The following is a 22451-nucleotide window of genomic DNA, read 5'->3' as shown; positions in this document are numbered from 1 at the left end:
TAGTTAAAATAACCTAGAACATAAATTTCAGATCTTAAGGGCTATATTGGTTCAATCACTTTTCTCCAAAGTCTCCACCGAGTGGCTATCCATCCTCAGTTGAACACCTCGGCCAGTGCCACTTTAAGTGGAGAAATTAGAAATCATCTCAGTGTTCCCTGTGGGCATCTAAACCAAGGGCAATGTGGTGTGCTCACCAAAAGTGTGCTGGTGACCCAGAGCATGCTCTCTGCAAAGTCACTGTTATAGATTCATGTGCAGAATGCTTGTTTACACACAGGTGAAAAGGTGGTTCCCCACTATACTGGAAGGTCCTCATGCAAAGCTTTAACTGTAGCCCCCTAAATGCCAGAGAAGGCCCCCATGGAGCTTTATCAATGTAGCTTTAAGGTTACCTTCTGCAATTTCTTCTACAGGTACGTCTTTAATTTTTTCCTTTTCTCTGTAGTAATCAGTATCTAAACAAAAACTGCTTGTATTTTTTCCCCATATTTCTTGATCAGAATTACATTTTTGCATGGTGATATTTTCTGATTTTTCACTGGATAGTCCATCATTACTTTCATTATTTAGTTCTGGAATACGCTAGTATAAAATAGAAAAGATTGTTTAAATGTGTTAAATATTTGAGAAAACTTTGTTGATAAAAGTGAATTTTAGTTCAACTATTCAGCAATTTCTATTTGAAAATCAAATGACTTTTGAAGTTCCCTGTATACAGTCTCACATTTGAACAAACTGAAAAGCCCAATATGCTTTCAAATATATCTATCAGCCGGGCAGTAGTGGCGCACGCCTTTAATACCAGCACTTGGAAGGCAGAGGCAGACGGGTCTCTGTGAGTTCGAGGCCAGCCTGGTCTACAAGAGCTAGTTCCAGGACAGGAACCAAAAAGCTATGAAGAAACCCTGTCTCGAAAATAAAAAATAAATAAATAAAACAAATATATCTATCATATTATTATACCACACAGGCAAGCAAATTAGGAGTAAGATTTGTTTGGGCCAGGCAAATTTTAGGTAGCATTTTATGCACCTATAAGACAGAAAACAAACCAGGAGTGGTGGCCCACACCTCTACTTCCAGCACTCAAGAGGCTGAAACAAGAGGATCATCAGGAGTTTGGGGCCAGCCTGTATTTACTTTAGTGTGTTCCAGGTTAGCTTAGGCTACAATGTGGACTCTGTTTCAAAAGTAAATTCCTTTTTCTCACACAGAAATACTGATCTCATAGTAGGTTTTGGAATTCAATAATGAACAAAACACAGTCCCTACCCTCAAAAAACTTAGTTTGGTATATATACTGGAAAAGAAAGAAGACAGCTTTAATAAAGCAGGGACTATGCAGCACTATATGGAATCCCTATGTCTCTATGTCCCTGGTTTGAAGTATGATGAGGAGTCATATGAGGATAGGGAGAGCAGGGTGGGGGGCTTGAGAAGGAGATGGATGCAGAAGAAATATCCTTCACTTTTCATTCTAAGCCAGTTAACTAAACCCAGCTCACCCTCAAGTTTGCCTGCTTTCTCATCCATAGCATGAAAATGCTGTCATGATTTGATAATGTATACAAAAGCTTTACAGCACACTGTCTTCACTTACTGGTAATAAGAGCTATTTATTTTTTTACCAGTTTAAGGGGCAGCCTAGGAGGTAAAAGGGGAAGAACAAAGCAATGACAGAGAAAAGGGCCTTGGGGAAAAAAAAAATCAAGCACTTAGAAGAGAAGAGGGAAGTATACGTTGGATACAGTGTCTGCTGGTGTAGTGTCCAGTGGGTGGAGCAACTGGTGGATGGGCTGGGGTAATTGTTTTATGCAGATTTTTTTTTCTGCAGAAGAATGACAGGGCATAGGAAAGAAAAAAAAACATAATTTGCTTCTCAGCAAATGTGGCTCAACATAGAAAGGAAAGACTTAAAGATTGATTTAGAACTTTAATCATGAATTGGATGTTAGATTTTGTCAAAGGCCCTTCTCCATTTGGTGAGATGATCACATGGCTTCTGTCCCTTAGTCTGTTTATGTGGTGGATTATTTTTACTGATCTATATATGTGGAACCATCCCTGTATCTCTAGGATAAAGAAAATTTGATCATGGTATGTAATCATTTTCATGTGTCCCTGAATTCAGTTTGTAGGTATTTTGTTGAGAATTTGTACATCTATGTCCATCAAAGATTAGCCTATATATTTTTTTTCTTTTCTTTCTTTCTTTCTTTTTTTTTTTTTGCATCTTTGGTCTGGGTATCAGGGCAATACTACTCTGTAAAAGGAATTCAGAAACATTCCTTCAGTTTCTATTTTGCAGAATAATTTGAGAATTGACATTAGCTCTTTTTGAAGGTCTTGCAGAATTCTGCACTAAATCCAGCTGGCCCTGGACTTTTTTCAGTTAGGAAATTTTAAATTACTGTTTCTACCTCACTGGATGTTACGAATCTATTTAAATTATAGTTTAAATTAAATTAAATTAAAGTTCATATTGATTTGACTTTAATAGACCTTATATATCTAGAAATCCATCCACTTCTTTTAGAGTTTCTAGCAAAAAATATAGGGTTTCTAGCTTGGAAAAATATAGATTTTTAAAATGTTCTTATGAAGCTCTGAATTTTCTTGGTATCTATTTTAATGTCTCCATTTTCATCTCTAATTTTATTAATTTAGATAATCTTTTGGTTAATTTTGCTGAAAGTTTGTCATTTAGAGATGTATGTGGGAGATAGCTGAACATGTTTAATTACAAGTAAAAACATAAACTAAAACCCAGGAAAGAAATCTGACAAACACATAAAATAAAAGTAATATACATATTAAAACTGGTTAAAAAAACAGGCATGGGGCTGCACACTTGTGTTCACAGTACACAGGAGGCTAAGGTTATGAGTTTGAGGCTAGCCTGGTCTAAAAGCTACACAATGAGATCTGCCTCCAAAAGCAAACAAATGGTGAGAGAGAGGAGGGAGGGAGAAGATAGAAAGAGACAGACACACACACGCACACACACACACACACACACACACACACACACACAGAGAGAGGGGGGGGGTTGACAGGAACAGGTACTCTTATGATGGCTGAGAATGAATTAAAACAGCCTTTCAGGGAAGCAATCTTTTAATATGTGTCAAAAAATACCCCACAATAAAAATCTAAACACACTTTGAACTGCTAGGCATGGTGGTACAGACCTGTAATCCCAGATTTAGGAAATGGAGGCAGAAAGATCACAAATTCAAGGACAACCTGGGCTATACAGAGAAACCCTGTCTAGTAATAATAATAATAATAATTTTAAGATAAAATTACAAGTGCTGAGATTTAGTTCAGTGCTGTAGTGTTTCCTAGCACGTGGCAAGTTCTAAGTTCAATCCACAGTACTGAGTGAGAGTTAAAATTATATCAAAGTTTATAGAATACAGCTAAAAGTGCCAAGAGGAAACTTCACAGCTTGTAAATAGAAAGCAAGTAAACAATCGATACTCTAAGTTGCAATAATCAGCAGCTGGAAAGAGGAAATAAATCCAAAAATAACTGGTATGAAGAAAAGAAAAAGGCAACATCAAAATAGCAAGGGGAAAAATGTGTGGGAAACCAATGAAGCCTAGTTCTCAGAAGAGGCCAGACAATCCTCTAACCAAACTGATAAAGACAGAAGACTCGAATTCCCACTATCAAGAAATGAAAATGGACATAATATGTCCCTGAAGTCCAGATCATCATTAGGGTCAATCTTGAAAAATTACAATCCAATACATCTTAAAAATATAAAATAAATGAACATTTTTAGGCAAATATGACCTATTAAATAAAATTGAACCAATGAAATATAAGAAAACGTAAGTCAATCAGTAACATACAGTGGAATCTAAATAATAATTTAAAAAGACTCTCCAGCGGCAACAACAAAATGTCCAAGACTCAACAGACTCATGCTTAATTTTATTAGTCACTGGTTATTCAAAATTAGGCCAAAGTAAAGCTGCATCCCTGCACTCTGGAGGCAGATATAAAGAACAATAGAAAACACACTGCAGTGGCTGTGTAAATAAGACACCAGGCACAACTGGCGGAATTCAACAGCACACTACAGAGATTGTACACCACATCAACTGAGATGCATCCTGGAGGCACAAGAATGTTTCAACAGAGTTGGGGAGCCATCCCTGATCCCACCAGCTGCAACTCTCAGACCCTGCACCTCACTAGGGCAGCACGATTGAGTCAACTCTGTTAGTGCATTTGTGGGAGAGCCAGCCCCCAAACTGACCATGGGAGAGCTGCCCCCATTACCCATCTATCCTGTGGTGACATGAGTGGGAGAGAACTGCCCACCTCCCCCGACACCCATAAACACCAGAGTCAGGTGGGAGAGCTGGCTTTGTAATCATAAGCATGGGAGAGCCATCCCAGACCCACACCAGCTGCAACACTTGGGAGAGCAGGTCCTGCACCTTTCCAGGACAGCACAATAGAGCCAGCGCTATTAGTGCAGGTGTAGGTGAGCCAGCCCTGAAATTGTGACTATGGGATAGCTGTTTCCATTTCCTATCTGGCGGACCAACCCTACAGCTGCCCAGGCTATGACTTGACCTGCCCCAACACTCGACCTATCTATGATCTGCTGGAGCAGATGAAGGGACCTGACCTGTAGACCCAAAGCTGCAAGGTAGCAGCGGGATGTCCAGGAAGAGTTCTAGTGTGTGTGTGTGTGGGGGGGGGGGGCATTATCGAATGTGTAGTGAAAACAGGGGCCTCGGACTAGACCAATGACTCTTTGAAATGAACACTTGCAAGTAGAGATCTATGGACAAAAGGGTATAGAGTGTGATTTGTTGGGTCACACTGCAGCTTCCATTATGAGATTTTTAATTCCTTCCCTTTTTTTAAAAAAAATTTCTCATTTTATTTTCTTCCTTTTTTCCTCTTGAATTTTGTTTTACTGGGGAGGGTAAGCAGGGGCAGAGGGCAGATGCGAAGGGACAGGGAATGAATGGGATTACGCTACATGATATGAAAACACATAGAATAAATTGTTAAAAAATTTTAAAAAAGAATGTTTCAGCATATACAACCAATAAGCATATCTTAGCAACAGAGTCAAGGATAAAAATTATAGGATCATCTAAATAGAGAAAAGGCAGGCTGGGGAGATGGCTCAGAAGTTAAGAGCACTGGCTGCTCTTCCAGAAGTCCTGAGTTCAATCCCCAGAAACCACATGGTGGCCCACAACCTAGTATGCAGGTATACATACATATACATAAAAGTATAAATAAAGTTTAAAAAGAGAAAAGACTTCTGGGGAAGATCAATATCATTCATAAAAGCTCTGAAGAAACTGAGCCCAAAGGATTACACCTGAACATACTAAGAAGTCTGTAGAACAAGCATGGTACTCAGTGAGGGGAAAACTGAAAGCATGTCCACTAAAAATGGAATAAGGCAAGGACACCTTGCCTTACAATACAAATAGGAAAGGAAGAAGTTAAATTATCCCTGCTTGTAGATGATGAGCCTATACTGAGAAAAACACCAATAACTCTCCCTAAAAACTCTCAGATCTGATAAGCAAATCCAGCAAAGGAAGGTAAAATCAACAAAGAAAACCCACCAGATCTTCTATGTACCAATGAACTCACTAATAAAAAAGCAGGGACACATCCTATGACAACAACCTTAAGAAAAAACACTCAGTGTCCTCCTTTTCATCTCTGCTGCTATGATAAAATATTGAGCAAAACTAACTTAGAGAAGAGAATGCTTATGTCACCATACAAATCCCTGGTCACAGTCCATTTTGAAAGAAGTCAAGGCACAAACTCAATGAAGGAACCTGGAGACAGGAATTAAAGTAGAGACCTCTGAGAATGCTTACTGGTTTGTGTTTTGTGGTATTTGTACACTGTGAAGATGCACTGCTGTGACTGTTGTAAAAAGAAAGCTGAGTTAGCCAGGTGGTGGTGGCACACCCCTTTAATCCCAGCACTTGGGAGACAGAGCAGGCGGATCTCTGCAAGTTCAGCCTGGTCTACAATACCTAGTTTCAGGACATGCTCCAAAGCTACAGTGAAACCCTGTCTTGAAAAACCAAAAACCAAAGCAAAATCCCAAATGGCCAATAGCTAGGCAGGAGGTATAGGCATGATCTGGGGAGAGAAAGAAAGAGGAGGAATCTAGGTGTGCAGGAGATCCCAGGAGACACAGAAGGAGACAGGAGGTGCAAGATGGAAGAGAGGTAATGCCACATGATAGAACACAGATTAATACAAATGGGTTAAATTATAAGAGCTAGTTAGGAACAAGCCTAAGTAAACTATAGGCTGAAGTTTCATAATTAATCAGAATTCTCCATGTCATTATTTGGGAGCTGGTTGGCAGGCCTTCTCTTTCAAAACTTGATAAATTCTAAAAGTGAAATGGAAACTTAAGAAATCTACATCAGCAAAGCGTAACTAAAAAGTAAAACAACCAAACTGAAGAACTCTAGAGCTGCACTAAATTGTGCTGCTGGCATCAATTTATGTGTCTAATAAATACAGAGTCAACAGAATAGAGTCTAGAAGTAGACCCACATATTTCAAAGAAAGTATCAAGCTACAGCAGGAGAAGAAACAACAGTATTTGCTTCCCTCCTTTCTTTTCTTTCTTTTTTTTTTCTTTCGTGACACAGGGTCTCTCTGTGTAGTCCTGGTTATTCTGGAACTTGGTATGTAGACCACGCTGGCCTTGAACTCAGAGAGATTCACCTGTTTCTGCCTCGTGAGTGCTGGGATTAAAGGTGCGAATGACTATGCTGGGCAAGAACGGGGTTTTCAACAAATGTGGCCCTGGAATAATTCAAAATCTAAATCCCAGGAATTCTTGAACCTTATATTAAACTTAGAAGCCAAATGTACAACTTACATGTTTATAACTAACTTATTAAAAACTGGCAACTTAAAATATAAAAAGAAAAAAAATCACCAGTGATGCTCCTATTTAGCAGTTAATACCCCAAAACATATTTAAATTTACCTGAAACTTCTTACATTCCTCATCTTTTTTCTGATCGTATAATTTGTTGTAATGTTCTTGCAATTTAACATGAGTTTCCTTAAGTAACGACAACTCATTTTTAATCTCATTCATTTCTCCATTAAGTTCTTCAACCTAGAATAAAAATTAAGTCAAAATGAGCAAGTGCATAAATTTTACCTGAAAACATTAGTGTTTTATAAAATAGTCAAAATAACAGCAAAATCAACTACTTAAAACACTTAAGAGATAACAGTGTAATAGTGACAAGTATTTAACAAACATGATTGTATATTCATTCATCCTCTCTGAGAAATGTCAGACTTAGAAAGATTAAGTAACTTGACCGCATTATTGCAGACAGAAAGTAGCAGTCAGGATTGCAATCCAAAATCGAACCTAGAGCCTTTGCCCCTAAATACCTTTTTTTTGGGGGGGGGGGGGTTCGAGACAGGGTTTTTCTGTGGCTTTGGAGCCTGTCCTAGAACTAGCTCTGTAGACCAGGCTGGTCTTGAACTCACAGAGATCCACCTGCCTCTGCCTCCGAGTGCTGGGATTAAAGGCGTGTGCCACCATCGCCCAGCTCCCTAAATACCTTCTTATAGAAAAAAAAAAGAATTTAACCTTAGTCCTACAGAAGTTCCACCTGCATGACCTTGTCTTCGTCACTGCACGACACTGGACGTGCAGAGTTTAGCTGAGCTAGCTGGACATGTGGAACACCAAGTGTTACAACAGACATGGCACCTGAGCCCATGTTTCCATCTGGAAACTGGGTTTCTACTGTCTGTGCAGCTCACAGTCGCTTTCTTGGGGGGATGCTATTCCACAGAAATTTCATATGTGATTACAAACAGATAGACACACACTATATACATCTGATCTTCAGTTAAGAAAATCCTTACAGCCGGGCGATGGTGGCACACGCCTTTAATCCCAGCACTCGGGAGGCAGAGGCAGGTGGATCTCTGTGAGTTCAAGACCAGCCTGGTCTACAAAGCTAGTTCCAGGACAGGCTCCAAAGCCACAGAGAAACCCTGTCTCAAAAAAAGAAAAAAAAAAAAGAAAAGAAAAGAAAATCCTTACAAAACCAAAGTGTTTTTTCTTATTCAACTATATTTTGCTTAGTTTATTTTAGTTTTGATTTATGATTATGATAGTGTATGATATGTGGTTTATAAAAGTTTATGGTTGTACAATCTAAAAATATTATGATAAAACCATTTTATTTAAGCTTATAAATTATAGTCTCACCAATAAAGCTGTTTTTCCTTTTTTTAAAAAAATTTATTATTTAGTTTGTTTGTGTACTTTTGCACATGTGTATGTGTTCATGGAGGCCAGAACTGGGCATCAGAAACCCTGGTTGTTAGCCTCCCAATGTGGGCGCTGAGAACTAACCTTACAAGAGGACTCAACAGATATGCCATCTCTCCAGCCCCATTTCCTCTATTCTTAATTATTCTTTGCCCTTGGAAGATGGCCACTGTTATATTCTCAGAAGAGAAAATGAATGTTAGTTTGCTTTACTTAACTGCACAGGCAGTGGAAGCCCAGTTTCCAGATATAAACATCTGCATGCATACACACACACACACACACACACACACACAATGTGTGTATGTATGTATAGTATATATATATGTTTGTGTATGTGTGTGCCATATACAGGTGCCAGTTTTTGCAGCATGTTTGTTCTATGTCATTTGCAGCTTCTTTTATTTCCCAGCTTTCCCAATCTCACAGCACTACTTCCACAGTCCTTTAAAGACTGCATGAGAAGGAAGGTACTGGGAGGCAAAGCAAATTAATTGAAGTTACTGTACTTGTTGCTTGATGATACATTCTCCTGGTGGAGATTATTAACCAGCTTTTAGAATTGTGATGGAAGTATGAAATATTTTTCTTAGATTTGAATAAGGCATATCAAAACCATCAACGACCTAGTTGATCTCTTGAAACTCTAAATTAGGAAAACTTACTAACTACAAATAAATTTTTTTTAATCAGAAATCAAATAAAATCATCTACACAAAATGTCATAATACTTATATTCAGATATCTATTAGTATAATATGTGGAAATGTATAATTAGTACAAAAGTCTAAAATAGAATCATATATATGTGTATATATAGCTTCATAAACTCATTGTGACTTTCTACTGTGTTAATTCTTTTTTTAAAGAGTGATTAAAGCCATGATTTCCACATGCCATAGCTTGAGACAATTACCTTATTTCCTTTCTAAGGAATCGTAAAAGCAATGGAAATTGGCTTTAAGAAAGAAAATCCAATTTTGTGATCCATCAGTCTTTTAAGTAAAATTTTGCTTTGCAACTTGAATTAACATCATTTTCTACAATTGTTTTACATACTTTATCAAATTAACATTTAGTGTAATTGAAAAAATATGACTTAAAGGAAGTCTCTTTTATAATCTCTTGTTAAGATATTAGTACAACAGCACTCAGAACTGCATACATGTTCTAACTTGGCTCTGACGCATCTCAACAAAACTACTGAGGACAATAATCTTGCCCAATAGTTCACATATGATTCCATTTCACTAAGATATACTGAATTATTTTATTTAGATGCAAGTTAATTTTTCTTTGTCACATATTAATAGCTATTCTATATAGTCACATATGTTTTATATGTGTGTATAAAAACATACACATATAGTCTTCTATGCATGAAAACACCAAAGGGAATTTTATTAAATTTAGTTTTTAAAAATACACTCACTTTGGCAGATATATGAGTACAAGAAGAAACTGTCTGACATCAATTCTGTAATTTTTTTAGTACTCAATAGCTATTTTAAATACTTCACTATTTTACAATTTAATGAACCTACACGTCTCTTCCAAGTTCCAAGTGCGTTCTCATGCTCATTCTGGAGACTAAGGAACTTTTCTTCATTTCCCTTTACCTTCTCCCTTTGCAGCTCATTATCTCTTTCAAGGGTCTGCAATAAAATTAATTATCCAAAAAATAATCAATACCACATTAATGAATTTTGATGTGTTTTATGTTGCTCAGACCTTTGCGTGAAACATGCTGAAAGTGCCATACAGATCAGTGGTAATGTGCTACCTCAACAACAATTTTCATAAATTAACAGAAAGGTGCTTAGAGTTTAGCTAACAGGAAATAGGGGGAGGCTGTGATGAAGAAACGGCTATAAAAGGGTATAAAAACATTGCCATTATTCAGTTTCACTGCATAAGTTTTAATGTACTGAAAAAGTAATATAAAGTGCAGCATTGAAAAGCGTGAAATGTAGCATAATCCTGCCTAACCTACTAAAAATTTTAACTACATAAGATGTTTTTACCTGTTTATTTTAGAAATTAACCAGCTAGAAATAGAAACCCTTAAAAAACAATTCTAATTTCAAATTAATACTTTCTAGCCCGGCTTATTTAATACACCACTTAGTTACTTCATTGACCTAATGTAATAGAACCACCCTATCCCGTTCTCTCAAAAAAAAAAAAAAAACCCATAAATTAAAAAAAAAAATAAAAATTTACATGATGTGAACAATGTGAACTGTTTTTGGGGGGCTCATTCCCTATGGAGCCTAGATACGGGGGGAGGGCCTTGGTCCTGCCTCACCTGCTCTGAGGAATGGATGGGGAGTGGGGTCAGAGGAAGGTGGGAGGAGCAGGAGGGGGGGAGGAAGGGGGAACTGGAATGGTATGTAAAATAAAAAAGATTGTTTTAAAATAAAAAAATACAAGATGTGAACGCTATAAAGCATATATAAAAAGTTTAACAAATTTAAAAATAATAGCAGGGCGATGGTGGCACACGCCTTTAATCCCAGCACTCGGGAGGCAGAGGCAGGCGGATCTCTGGGAGTTCGAGGCCAGCCTGGTCTAGAAGAGCTAGTTCGAGGACAGGAACCAAAAAGCTTCGGAGAAACCCTGTCTCGAAAATAAAAAAAAATAAATAAAAATAAAAATAATAAAAATATCGTCGAGTGTTTTCTAAGAGTAGGATGTTGGAACTATGAATCACTATCACTAACATTATGAGGTCTCTTTACTATCTGTTTGTAACTAAAGCAAACCGAAAAAAAAAGTATCTATATATCCAATGCATCTAGAATTTTAAGTTCATCTGTTAATTATTTATAAAGCTATGTAAACACGGTAAAAAAAACTTCTAGCTACACAAAACAACATAAAAGGGAAAGGTGGAAATGGCCTTTTTGAGTTCTCCTCCCAACACTTAGCACTTTACAAGTTTCTGTGATGAGCTTTACACACAGCTGAGAACCTTATCACACAAACGTACTGCTCTGTAGTTTACTCTTCTAAAAGGCAAACTATCTCTTATTCACTTCCCATACCACTAAACATAAATTCATCTCACTTAAAAGTCTTATTTTTGCCTCTGCCTTCCGAGTGCTGAGATTCAAGGCATGCGCCACCACCGCTCAGCTCACTTAAAAGTCTTAAGGACGTTCTACTTAAAGAGTTCTTGGTTACATCTAGACTATCAATGTGTAAATATGTCTATGAAATTATGACACCACATCCAATAAAAAGCATTTTGTATCTTGTGACAAGAACACTGTCTTCTGTCCCACTCGAAATTTTTAAACATCTAAATGAAGACCTATTTTGATTGCTCTACTTCAGGATAATGGGAACATTTCCACATAATGGTTACATATAATAGAGCAGTTTCTAAATATTTACAGTGTTGTATAATTAATAGGCACTTAGATTGTAACATTCTAACAAATATTTTTACAATATCTATTTATATGGCAGCATACTCTATTTTAAAAAGTGGATTGATGTTTAGGAAAGAGATGAGCAAACATACTACAATCTCTATTCTATTAACAATAAATGACCAATAGCAGCATGTTCTTGAAACAGTGCATATTAGGTGTGTCAATCAATTGCTCCTGGTTCGTATCCTATCTTTAAAAGACCACCTCCTTCAGGTATTTGGTTGCAGTTCTTTGGAGCCCTTCCATCCTTCCATTTACAGCTTGATTTATTATTTCCAGTGACTGCACAAGCCAGGTCATCAGTGAGGATTCCCTTCTCTCCTGCAGTCTCCTGTTTCCTAGGTCCCTTTACTTCCTTTTCCGGGTACTGCACACTGTTGTCAGGATAAAGCAGGCAAGGATGGGAATTGTTGCTGTGATCCTCTACGGCTACTGAGAAGTTAGATTGGCTGAGCGCAGCACAACTCAGCTTTGGCAATATCTCCCCAACCTCTGCAGAAACAATTACAGTTTTTTCCCGATGTCCAGTTTTGCCTATGAGAAAGCTAATTCCCAAAGTATTTTTCTCTTATTTACATCTCCTTACCTTGTGTGCACACGTGTGTATGCACAGGGAGACCAGAGGTCCACTTCAGGTGTCATCATTTCTCAGGACTTTTCGGAAGCAGCATCTCTCACTAAACTAGAGCACCAACCAGGTAGGGTAACCTGGCTCACCAGGCAATAAGCCCCAGGGATCTGCCTGACTCTGCCTCCCAGCACTCGAAAGCACACACCACCATGGCTGGCTTGTTTGTTGTTTTGTTTTACAAGACAGGATTTCTCTGTGTAGCCCTAGCTGTCCTGGAACTCTCTCTGTAGACCAGGCTGGCCTCAAACTCACCAAGATCCACCTGCCTTTGTGTGCACCAACACTGCCTGGCTCGCAGCTGCTGACTTGTTAGTGGGTGCTTAAGTCAGGACTTCCTGTTTGCATAACAAGCCCTTTACCACTTGAGCTACTTCCCAGTTTTATCCATGTGTCTACTGATTCTACTTTCTAAGCAAGTATCTCAACCTTACCTAACAACCTTTCCACTGCACTTATATTTCTAGTAGCGTTTCTCTTATTCTGTGTTTATGAATTTCTAATTCTTGTCCTGTGGATTAGTATTTTTCCTTTAAGCAGTTTTCGCTTACACGGTTTTTAGACCGTGAAAGATTTTATTCAAGTGTCCAGTAATACTTAATAATCTATTTGTACTTAAGAATGATGTATTTAAAAGATGGTCAAAAATTTGTCAAACACTGGACTTCACTGTAGGGAGTTCTGTCTGAATGATTTCTTTTGTGAAACATAACTAAAGGAACCATAATCTTCCTTTTGGGCAGGTTAGTTTGCCCAGAAAGGAAACTCCCATTCTCTTTTCTGGGAATTGGAATACATGTCCGGTATCTAGGAGAATTACAATGACTGGCCCGACTATTGAACTTATTTTCACTATATTTCCAAAAGTTTATGGATGAATAGATAGATAGAGCAAAGGGAAAGGGGAGGAGAGATGAAGATAAGAAGGGTGAACAGGAGGGAAAGAAAAGGGATGGAGGGAAAGAGGGCAGAAAGTGGAGAGAAAGGAGAGGAGAGGGGCAGAGAGAAGAATTAATTTACAATAGTTGCCATTTCTGCTAGCGACATGATCAATTTCAGGTCACTAATATTTTGATAACCAGTTTTCTAACTATAAGGAGCCCCAACATACTATTAGATTCCTTCCAACCTCAGCTCTCTCTCAAACTCTAAGCATACACCTCCAAGTCTATAGCAAAGAGAAGAGAACCAGTGGGGAGGAGGAATATGGGGTTGCAATATAGTCTTACACAGGTGTTCCCATCTGGGTCTTTAAACTAACTACATATCCCACTTCAAAAACACAGGATTTCTGGGTTTAGTTTTGCTTGTTTGGTGGTGCAGAGATACAATCCAGTGTCTCACTGTCTTAGGCTTTCTATTCCTGTGAGAAAACACCATGACCAAAACCTACTTGGGGAAAAAACGGTTTATTTTATCTTAAAGTTCCCTATCAAAAACCATCATCGAGGGAAGTCAGGGCAAGAGCTCAAACAGGACAGGAACCTGGAGGCAGGAGCTGATGCAGAGGCCATGGAGGATGCTGCTTTCTGGCTGGCTCCCCATGGCTTGTGCAGCCCACTTTCTCATAGCATCCAGGAGCACCATTCCAGGGAGAGACACTTTCCACAGCGATCTGGGTCCTCCCACATCAATCAATTAAGAAAATGCACTACAGGCTTGCCCATAGGCCAATGTAGTGGAGGCATTTTCTCAGCTGAGCTTCCCTTGTCCAAAATGACTCTAGCTTATATCAAGCTGAGATAAAACTCACAATGCCAGGCAAGGATCCTACAACTCAACCACATCCCAGGCCTCATTTCCACGATTTTGAATTGGGTTTCTTTTTTCTGTTTCTGATAATTATACACATAGTTCACTTTTAAAACTTAGCCTTTTGTGTTCCTTCTGTCATTTTCATGTCCTTGTGGATTTATTGCCATTTTATAATAGTTTCACAAGGCGGCAGAAGTGAATGTAGGTCTAATTAATCATCTTTAGCTGGGAGCCCTAGCCAGGTAGTTTCTGAGTTGAAAATAGCCCAAGTTTATTCACTCATTTAATAGCACTTCACAAGGTCCACAGCACGCTTGACACTCTCATGCGCTGATGATCCTGCTGTTATATTGCTGCTGTCTTCATGGACATATTTATCATGAACATAAACTTGTGCATATTACAAACATACATGAAAATTTGTTGCTATTCCAACTGAATTAGCAAATCTGAAAAACATCTGTGAAAAAAGGATATTGTCAGAGGTCAAACTGAAATCATTCACTAAATGCTTTAACCTTCAAAAAGCAGTAAATTGCTCTAGTTAATACAGTAATAACGTAACAACCACAGAAGTAAAATATGAAAATTACTCTTAATAGTATTATAGAAATATAACTAAAGTTATAACTAGAATTTAGGTATCTATGGGCTTTCTAAATTTACTGCTAAAAATATAAGAGGGATGATAGTCTAGCTGCAGAGCACTGAAAACCAGTTGGCCATTAGCAAGAGCAACGATCCCTTTTAGTGCATGTGGAATTAGAATGCTCCTCAGAAAAACCCTGGCCGTATCTAAGCAATGTGATCCTTAGCAACAGCTCAGCATTAATATTTTGTTAGGCTATATATCAGGGGTTCTTAGACCTCAGTCTGCAGCTAAGCACTGATCCATGACAAACTTCTCTAGTCCATGGGCAGATGTGATTACATGACTTTTCTTATCCTTTTTCTGTCCTTTATCCTGAGATTATCTTTAAAATACATATGTTTTAAAATGTTCTGTTTTATAAAATTATGGTGATAGTGGAGGATAATGTTTGCATTCTTAGCAGGCTACTTGACAATATTTTGAAATGTACTGTAAGATATTATATAATTTTCTATTTAATATCAAGAGACAGGTAATAATTGTAATAATTAAAAAGAAAGGCATTAGAATATTCAACATATTGGTGCACATTTAAAAGATCCTAGGGCCATACTTACAGACTTGGTTAGTAGTTCAGAGCAATGAACACTATAGATACCACAAAATTTTAGTACAATTTTTGTACAACTGATTTAACAAACTTGCTTAGTTTATTTTATATCACTGTGAAAAATATTATGACCAAAGTTGATTTGAGAAGCTAAGGGTTTATTTGGTTCACAAGGAGATTCTATCGTCAAGGGAAGTCAGGCCAGGAACTTGGAGGCAAGAACTGAAGGCAGGAACTACAGCAGAGACCATGAGGGGCACTGCTTGCTCTCCACTCTGTATGACTTGCTTATTGGTTTTCTAATACAAACCAGGACTACTAACCAGAGATGGCACCAATTATAGTAAGCTGACCCCCTCCATCAACACAGAAATATTTATAGGCTAATCCCATGGAGGCAATTCCTCAACTGCTGCTCTCTTCCCAGTGTACTTTAGTTTATATCAAGTGGACAGAAACTAACTGGAACACAAACTTAACAACTCTCATGCTTCTAGGAAAATATGTTGAGCACATAACACAGAAATAGTACTGGATTGGGACCAGGACAAGACTGTAATACTGCTTTTTCTACAATTTATAAGGTCCCAAACAAAACTGCTTATATTTTCTGGATCTCTACTCCATCACAGAATAAACTAGCTAACATCTAATACTTGGATCCCCCAGAAACTATGGCTCAAGTCTTTTACATGGATTACCAGATGACCTTGTAACAACTACTCATAATGAACTTGAGTCAGACATAGTGCTTACATGCCTACAACATCAGCATTCCGTAGGCTGTGGTAAACCTGGGCTACAGAGTGATACCATATCTCTCCAAAATAAATCATATGCTATTGGGAAAAGGTGTGAAGAGACTCTTGCTTATAAAAGTTGTTTTCTACTAGTCTTTTATAAGAATGGGTGAAGAGGTTAAGGGGATGAATAGCTTGATTCTACTGGTCCACTTCTCTCCCTCTATATCTTTGACATTTTAATTCCTATATAACTGAAAGCAGGCAGAACCCTTTACACGATAAGCCATAGGGCAGCAATGGTGAGATAAATTGCTTTGCTCTGCTCAAGTTTAGTTCTATTCAACGACGATGGACTAACAAAATTTGTGTGGCTTGATACAAAACAAAAAGGCAGAGGAAACAAGCTATTAGAGGTATTAAATATGTAAATTTTCCTTTATCTCTCTCTCTCTGCCATAGGACGCTTCATTTTCTATTTAGGGGCATGGTTCTCTGGACCAGGAAAAAAATCACAGCACAATTGAAGTCCACACAGCTGCCTAAAAGCTTCATGACAACTCAGCATGAACAAGAGTTACTACTTTCTGGGCCCCACTTCTTCCTGCCACTTGCTTCACCCATGTATCACATTCTAGTCAGAAAAGGAAGTGATCTTTCCTTTCCGTGGGCCCTCTATATAAACCCAGGGCAGAGGTAACTGTGGCAAGATCAGAGTGCTAGGCAGGGATACTCATTGCCCATGCCAAGGTGCTGCCAACCTGAAACAGGAAGAGCTGCTGCCATGCCTCTCCACAGAGTGCTGAAAGGTACATGTACCCACAACAAACCTCTCCTACTGCACCTATGCATCCACTAAAAAGTAAGATTTCCCCAAACAAATAAAGAGATGCAGAGTGGGTGGTTAGGCAAGGGACCAGGGCACTAGAAGGCAGAAGAACCAGCAGCCAAGAACCAAGACTGAGAGAGGCAACAGAAACAAGAAAATGCCTGTTGAGGCTCCAAGCCTCCAGCACATACTTCCATAACTTAACTTACAAAACATAAATTCAAAAGATAAAATTAAAAACTTCTAGACATTGAGAACAAAATTAAACAGAAGGAAGACATTTACTTCTCACTACAAGTCCCTGTGTAACCACTCTAGTTACTCACTCGAAGTTAGCCCTAATTCTCTATGATGACTGTCCCTGCATGGGAGATGGCTATAGTTGTCATGGGTCATGTTCCAATTTACTTGCTTTGCTGCCTTCAAAGGGGCTTAAAAAGCATGGATTGGCCACCCTATCTGAACATGCCCCATCTCCTTATGAGATAAGAGAGTGGCCATCCCATCACTTGGCATAGTCAAACCCAGTCATGTTCCTGCCCCTTCACTCACTCCCATGTTTCTTCATGTCGAGTCCAGAATCAACGAAGTTCTCTTGTTCACCTTTCCAAGGCCGCTTTCTACTGGAACACAATACATTTCTCAAACATAATTTACTCCTAACACTTTGAAAAGTCTTTTAAATTTCTAGATTAGACCTGAGCATCATTTTTATTCTTGGTAAATTTCTACATGAACTGACTTCGCTTCACTCTACTAGCAACAGCAGAGGGACTCCCCATTATCTATGTTACCTCAGCACCCAGTCATGGAGTAAGGTAGCATCCCCCTTCATTCATTGTCTTACAATGAATCTACCTTGTAGACACCTTATTTAGCTGGATCTTCCCCCAAAGAGAGAGGCAAGAGAGAAGCCTCTCCTTTTGGAGTGTGAAGTCCAATCACTACCTACTCTCTCTGAAGATGATGGTAGTTTGATCATATTCTTATGAAGATAGGCCTCCAAATCCTGACACTTTTTTAAAATGTGACTGACACTTTTTCTTTTCAACCTTCAATTTTGACCTTGGCCACAACTCTAAAACAGAAAATTTCCACTGATTCCATTACAAAGTCATATACTAGTTGGGCATGATGGCACACACCTTTAATCCTAGCACTAAAACCAGAGGCAGGTGGATCTCTGTGAGCTTGAGACCAATCTTGTCTACAAAAGTTCTAGGATAGCCAACATTATATTAGAGAGACCCTGTATCAAAAAATTCAAGTCAGATATTTGATAAAACTTAACATTTAACTTAAATGTTAAAAAATATATTTATTACTTTAGATATTGATGCTAAAAACTGATGAAGGAATCTAGTATTTTACCTTTTTAAATCAAATGGTAGAACAAGATACCTAAATGTAACTAAACATGGGAAGCTTATTAGATAGAAATATATTTAAACAATATATACATAACCTGATTATTTTCCCTTAGCACCTTCAATTCTTCATTCATTTCAATATTAGCTTGAGTTTGTTGCTGAAGTAATTGTTGCATGTGTTGAAAAGAAATGATGATATCCTTCAAAAACATAAAAATATATCATGTTTCTAAGTTCATTCTCCAGATACATTTCTAGTTTTTTTTGTTTGTTTATTTGGGATTTTTGTTTTGTTTTGTTTTGTTTTGTTTTGTTTTGAAACAGGATTTTGTCGCAAGCCGCCTTTTTGGGGTGACTTCTGCTGCAATTCTAGCCATGGTGTGTTAGTACGTTCCAGGGTAGGGGTGTGAGGATTAGAAACATTAGGTAGGAGAAACAGAGATAAGAAAGAAACACAGAGACACAGGATAGTACCGGGAGAGCAACTCAGCAAATGCTGAATATTGAATGTTGAATTTCGAGTTCTGAGTTCACTAGCATTTATTTTTCATACACTTTTATGCCCCAATACAAAAGGGGAAAAGATGGCGAAAGACTTCTTGAACATGATTCAAAGGACAAGCAGAACAGTTATTTGTTTCAATACTTGAGACATCAAGCCATTAATTTCTGAGTAAAGCATTTGATATCTGGCGCAGTGAACACAGCCTAGATAAAGTATCCTGAAGGCAGCTACTCCCAAAGTTAAACCTCCTGTTTTATAAGGAGCAGAAGCATACTTGAATTCTCTGATCTTTGGTCAAGTGGAGCAAGCAGATCTACCTCTATAGGCCATCTTAATGTCCAAAACACCAAGTAACCAGACCCTAGGTCAGAATCTCTTGTTTTGTAGCCACACCTGTTGCCAAGAACTTTGAAAGAGCAAAGATAAGCTCAAACTCTCTGACCTTCAGTTAAGGTAAAATGGGCTCACAGTTTTGGGTTTCTGTTACAGGGTTTCTCTGTGTAACAGAGCCCTGGCTGTCTCAGAACTTGCTTTATAGACCAGGCTGGCCTCAAACTCACAGAGATCCTCCTGTCTCTGCCTCCCCAATGCTCGGGCTAAAGGTGTGCATTACCAACACCTGGCACATTTCTAGTTTTTAAGCTATTATTGTTTTAGCTTAAGTTTGATATTTTATATTAAAATGATAGCACTTCTCTGATTTATTATCTAAAATAATTAGTTATACAAATTTTTATCAAGTATTATTTCTAAAAGTCCCTTAGCTTGTAAAATAAATTTCTGAAATGTGCCAGAGTCTATGGTATTACTGAATAAGATAAAGAATCTAAAAATGAAATAAACATGTGGCCTTGATCACCTAGAGATATAGAAATATATCTATATTGAAATGAATTATAATATTATAAAATGTTTCTGTAGAGTAGGGTATCACCAATCAAATGAAGGTAAAGCAAGAAAAAGAAAAGAGAAAACAGAAGAAAGGGGGCTGGAGAGAAAGCACAGCATTTAGAGCACTTGTTGCTTTTGTAGAGGTCCCATGTTCAATTTCTAGCACCCTCATGGTGGCTCACAACCATCTGTATCTCCAGTTCCAGGGGATCCAATACCCTCTTCTGGTCTCTGTATACATTAGGCATGCACATGGTGCACATATGCATATTCAGTAAAACATTCATATACATAAGATAAATCTAAAAAATTTAAAATAACTTTAGTTTTTCCAAGCTATTCTTTAAACACAAGAATAAACTGAGATAAGAGGAAATTGTTCTAAAATCACACATGGTATGTTAATATATTTTCAGTAATTATTTGCTAAGATATTACTAACAAATAATAAAGCTACTTCTGAAAAATGGAAATTTAGCTAGGAAATATGTGGCTGATGCCTATAATCTTAGCACCTGGAAGGTTGTGATAGGATAGGAGGATTCGAGTTTGAGGCCAGCATGGTCTACATATTCCAGGCTATCCTACACCACAGAGTGAGACCCTGACATAAAAAAATGGCCCAGCAATTAAGAGTGCCTGCTGCACAATCATGAGGGTCAGGCTTGGTCTCCAGCATTCACTTAACAAGCCAGGCGTCTCATAAGCATCTGTAACTCCAGCTCAGGGGAACTAAAAAGTTCTGGTCTCTGCATATACAGATGTGTGTACACACATGTGAGCACATACTAAGACACATATACACACAAAAATAGATATAAAGGCACAGGCCTTTAAACCCAGGAGGCAGAAGCAGGTGGATTTCTGTGAGTTCAAAGTCAAACCTGATCTACATTGCCAAGTAAGTCCAAGACAACTAGGGCTACCTAGTGAAAACCTGTCTCAAAGAAAGGAAGGAAGGAAGAAGGAAGGAAGGAAGGAAGTCTTTTTTAACAAAAAGTAGCAGTATACATTCGACTGGTTAAACACATACAAACATGCCCACTCAGTACATGTTAGCTGAATGCCTACTTCACAGCTAGGTAAATATCATCTCACATCTACTTCTCACCTTACTACTGGTTCTGAAAATATTAACTAACTTCCAAAATACATGAGTAGTGCTTACCTGTTTTTCTTCTTGAATATGGGTAATCTCTTCATTAATTTTCTTATTTAATTCCAATTCCTTTAAAGTTGAAGAATTTTAAAGTTATGATGTAAAATTCAGTACATTCTATATTTGATTCAGCACCCATGTTTGTGTTGAGACACTGGCTCCAGTGAATTAAGAAGCCTAATATAGTCTAGTAAAAACATAAGCATTAAAACTATAAAATTTCCCATCTTAGACGTGACTTAGAGAGACACCACTGTGCCATAAAATCACTGAAGCTATATCTGAGTGGGATGAAATTTGTTACAGCCTAGTTTTGTTCTAGATTTACTAATGACAAAAAAGTTAAATAATTTTGTTTTTGTTTCTGGTTTTTGTTTTTTCAAGATAGGGTTTCTCTGTGTAACTGTCCTGACTGTCCTGGAACTCACTTGGTAGACCAGGCTAACCTCAGACTCACTGAGATCATTCTGTCTCTGCCTCCCAAGTGCTGGGATTAAAGTAAAAGTTCAATAATTTAAAAAAGATTCATACTTTAATTTTTACTTTACATAGAAGAAATATTTCATGCAATAATCCTACAGTTCTCATACTTTTAGTAAGATTTAATTTTATAAACTTGAGTAAATTTAATCAAATACCATGTCGAGTCGTTCTTGAAGCTCTTCATATTTTTGTTCTTTAATTATCAGATCTATACTTTCTTCTTCCATCTTATGCTGACATGTGACCTTGGACTTAATCAACTCTGAAGCTACTTTTTTTAGTTCCTTAACATAACAAACAAAAAGGAAATTCAGTATATATATTTTACCAAAGCAAGATGTTTTCATGATAGTGTCCAAATCTTTAAAATTATACTTCATTTAACAACAGAATATTTTTATATATAAATTTTATTAAAGTTCTTCTTTGACAATTTCATCAATGTATATAGAACACATCTGGTTACTCTTTCACACACTCCATCTTTCCTCCCACCTCTATCAAACCTCTTCTCCTTAAAAGTCTCTTCTTCACATTCATATCTTTCTGTCTTATGACACACTGGCTTTTAACTTGTCAGTCTGTGTGTCCATGGGCTTTAAACTATACAGTGGAGCCTGGTGAGCTCATTTGTGGGTTCACAAATGAAGATATTGACTGCCTCTCTCTCTGAGATTCCATCAGTAGTCAATACTTAGACAGGATGGGGTATGATCACACAAATCCCTTCCTGAGCCAAGATTGAAGACAACAGGCTTAGTCTTTCACAGGCCCAGTACAGGCAACTACAGTTGCTAAGATCATGACTTCAAGAGCTAAGCTGTGCCAAGAAGATCGTATTTTACAACGCTTCTCTCTTATCTTCTAATTCTTACATTCTTTCCACCCCCTCATCCACAATGTTTCCTGAGCCTTAAAGAAAATAGTATAACTGTCCTACTTAGGGCTAAGCCTTCAACCATCACTTAGTCTCAGCATCTGGAGCAGTGTGAGTCTGTACATGTAATGGCAGTTTTTGGCAAAGTGACACTTCTCTGAAGCCTGGGCATAGCATTTGTTGGGTCTATCCCATGAATTGATCACCTGGTGGAAAGGATCCCACGATGGATCCATC

General features: G+C 37.9%; 1 protein-coding gene across 1 annotated transcript in view; it reads right to left on the bottom strand.

The window, feature by feature from the left end:
• Ccdc73 (coiled-coil domain containing 73) overlaps positions 1–22451 on the bottom strand; it is a 140632-nt gene that overhangs the window by 7324 nt on the left and 110857 nt on the right. Inside the window, exons 9-14 of the mRNA XM_041679268.1 lie at positions 21493–21621; positions 20864–20923; positions 18395–18499; positions 9880–9990; positions 7019–7153; positions 396–585 (exon numbers count right to left, since the gene is read on the bottom strand). Coding sequence (XP_041535202.1) covers positions 396–585; positions 7019–7153; positions 9880–9990; positions 18395–18499; positions 20864–20923; positions 21493–21621 — 730 coding nt within the window. The remainder of the gene's footprint in view (positions 1–395; positions 586–7018; positions 7154–9879; positions 9991–18394; positions 18500–20863; positions 20924–21492; positions 21622–22451) is intronic.

This window comes from Microtus oregoni, unplaced genomic scaffold (genome assembly GCF_018167655.1).
Source record: "Microtus oregoni isolate MIOR12 unplaced genomic scaffold, Mior012 000031F_ref0000149, whole genome shotgun sequence".
In the NCBI taxonomy this organism is placed as follows: Eukaryota; Metazoa; Chordata; class Mammalia; order Rodentia; family Cricetidae; genus Microtus; species Microtus oregoni.
This window is presented reverse-complemented; position numbering and strand designations above follow the sequence as displayed.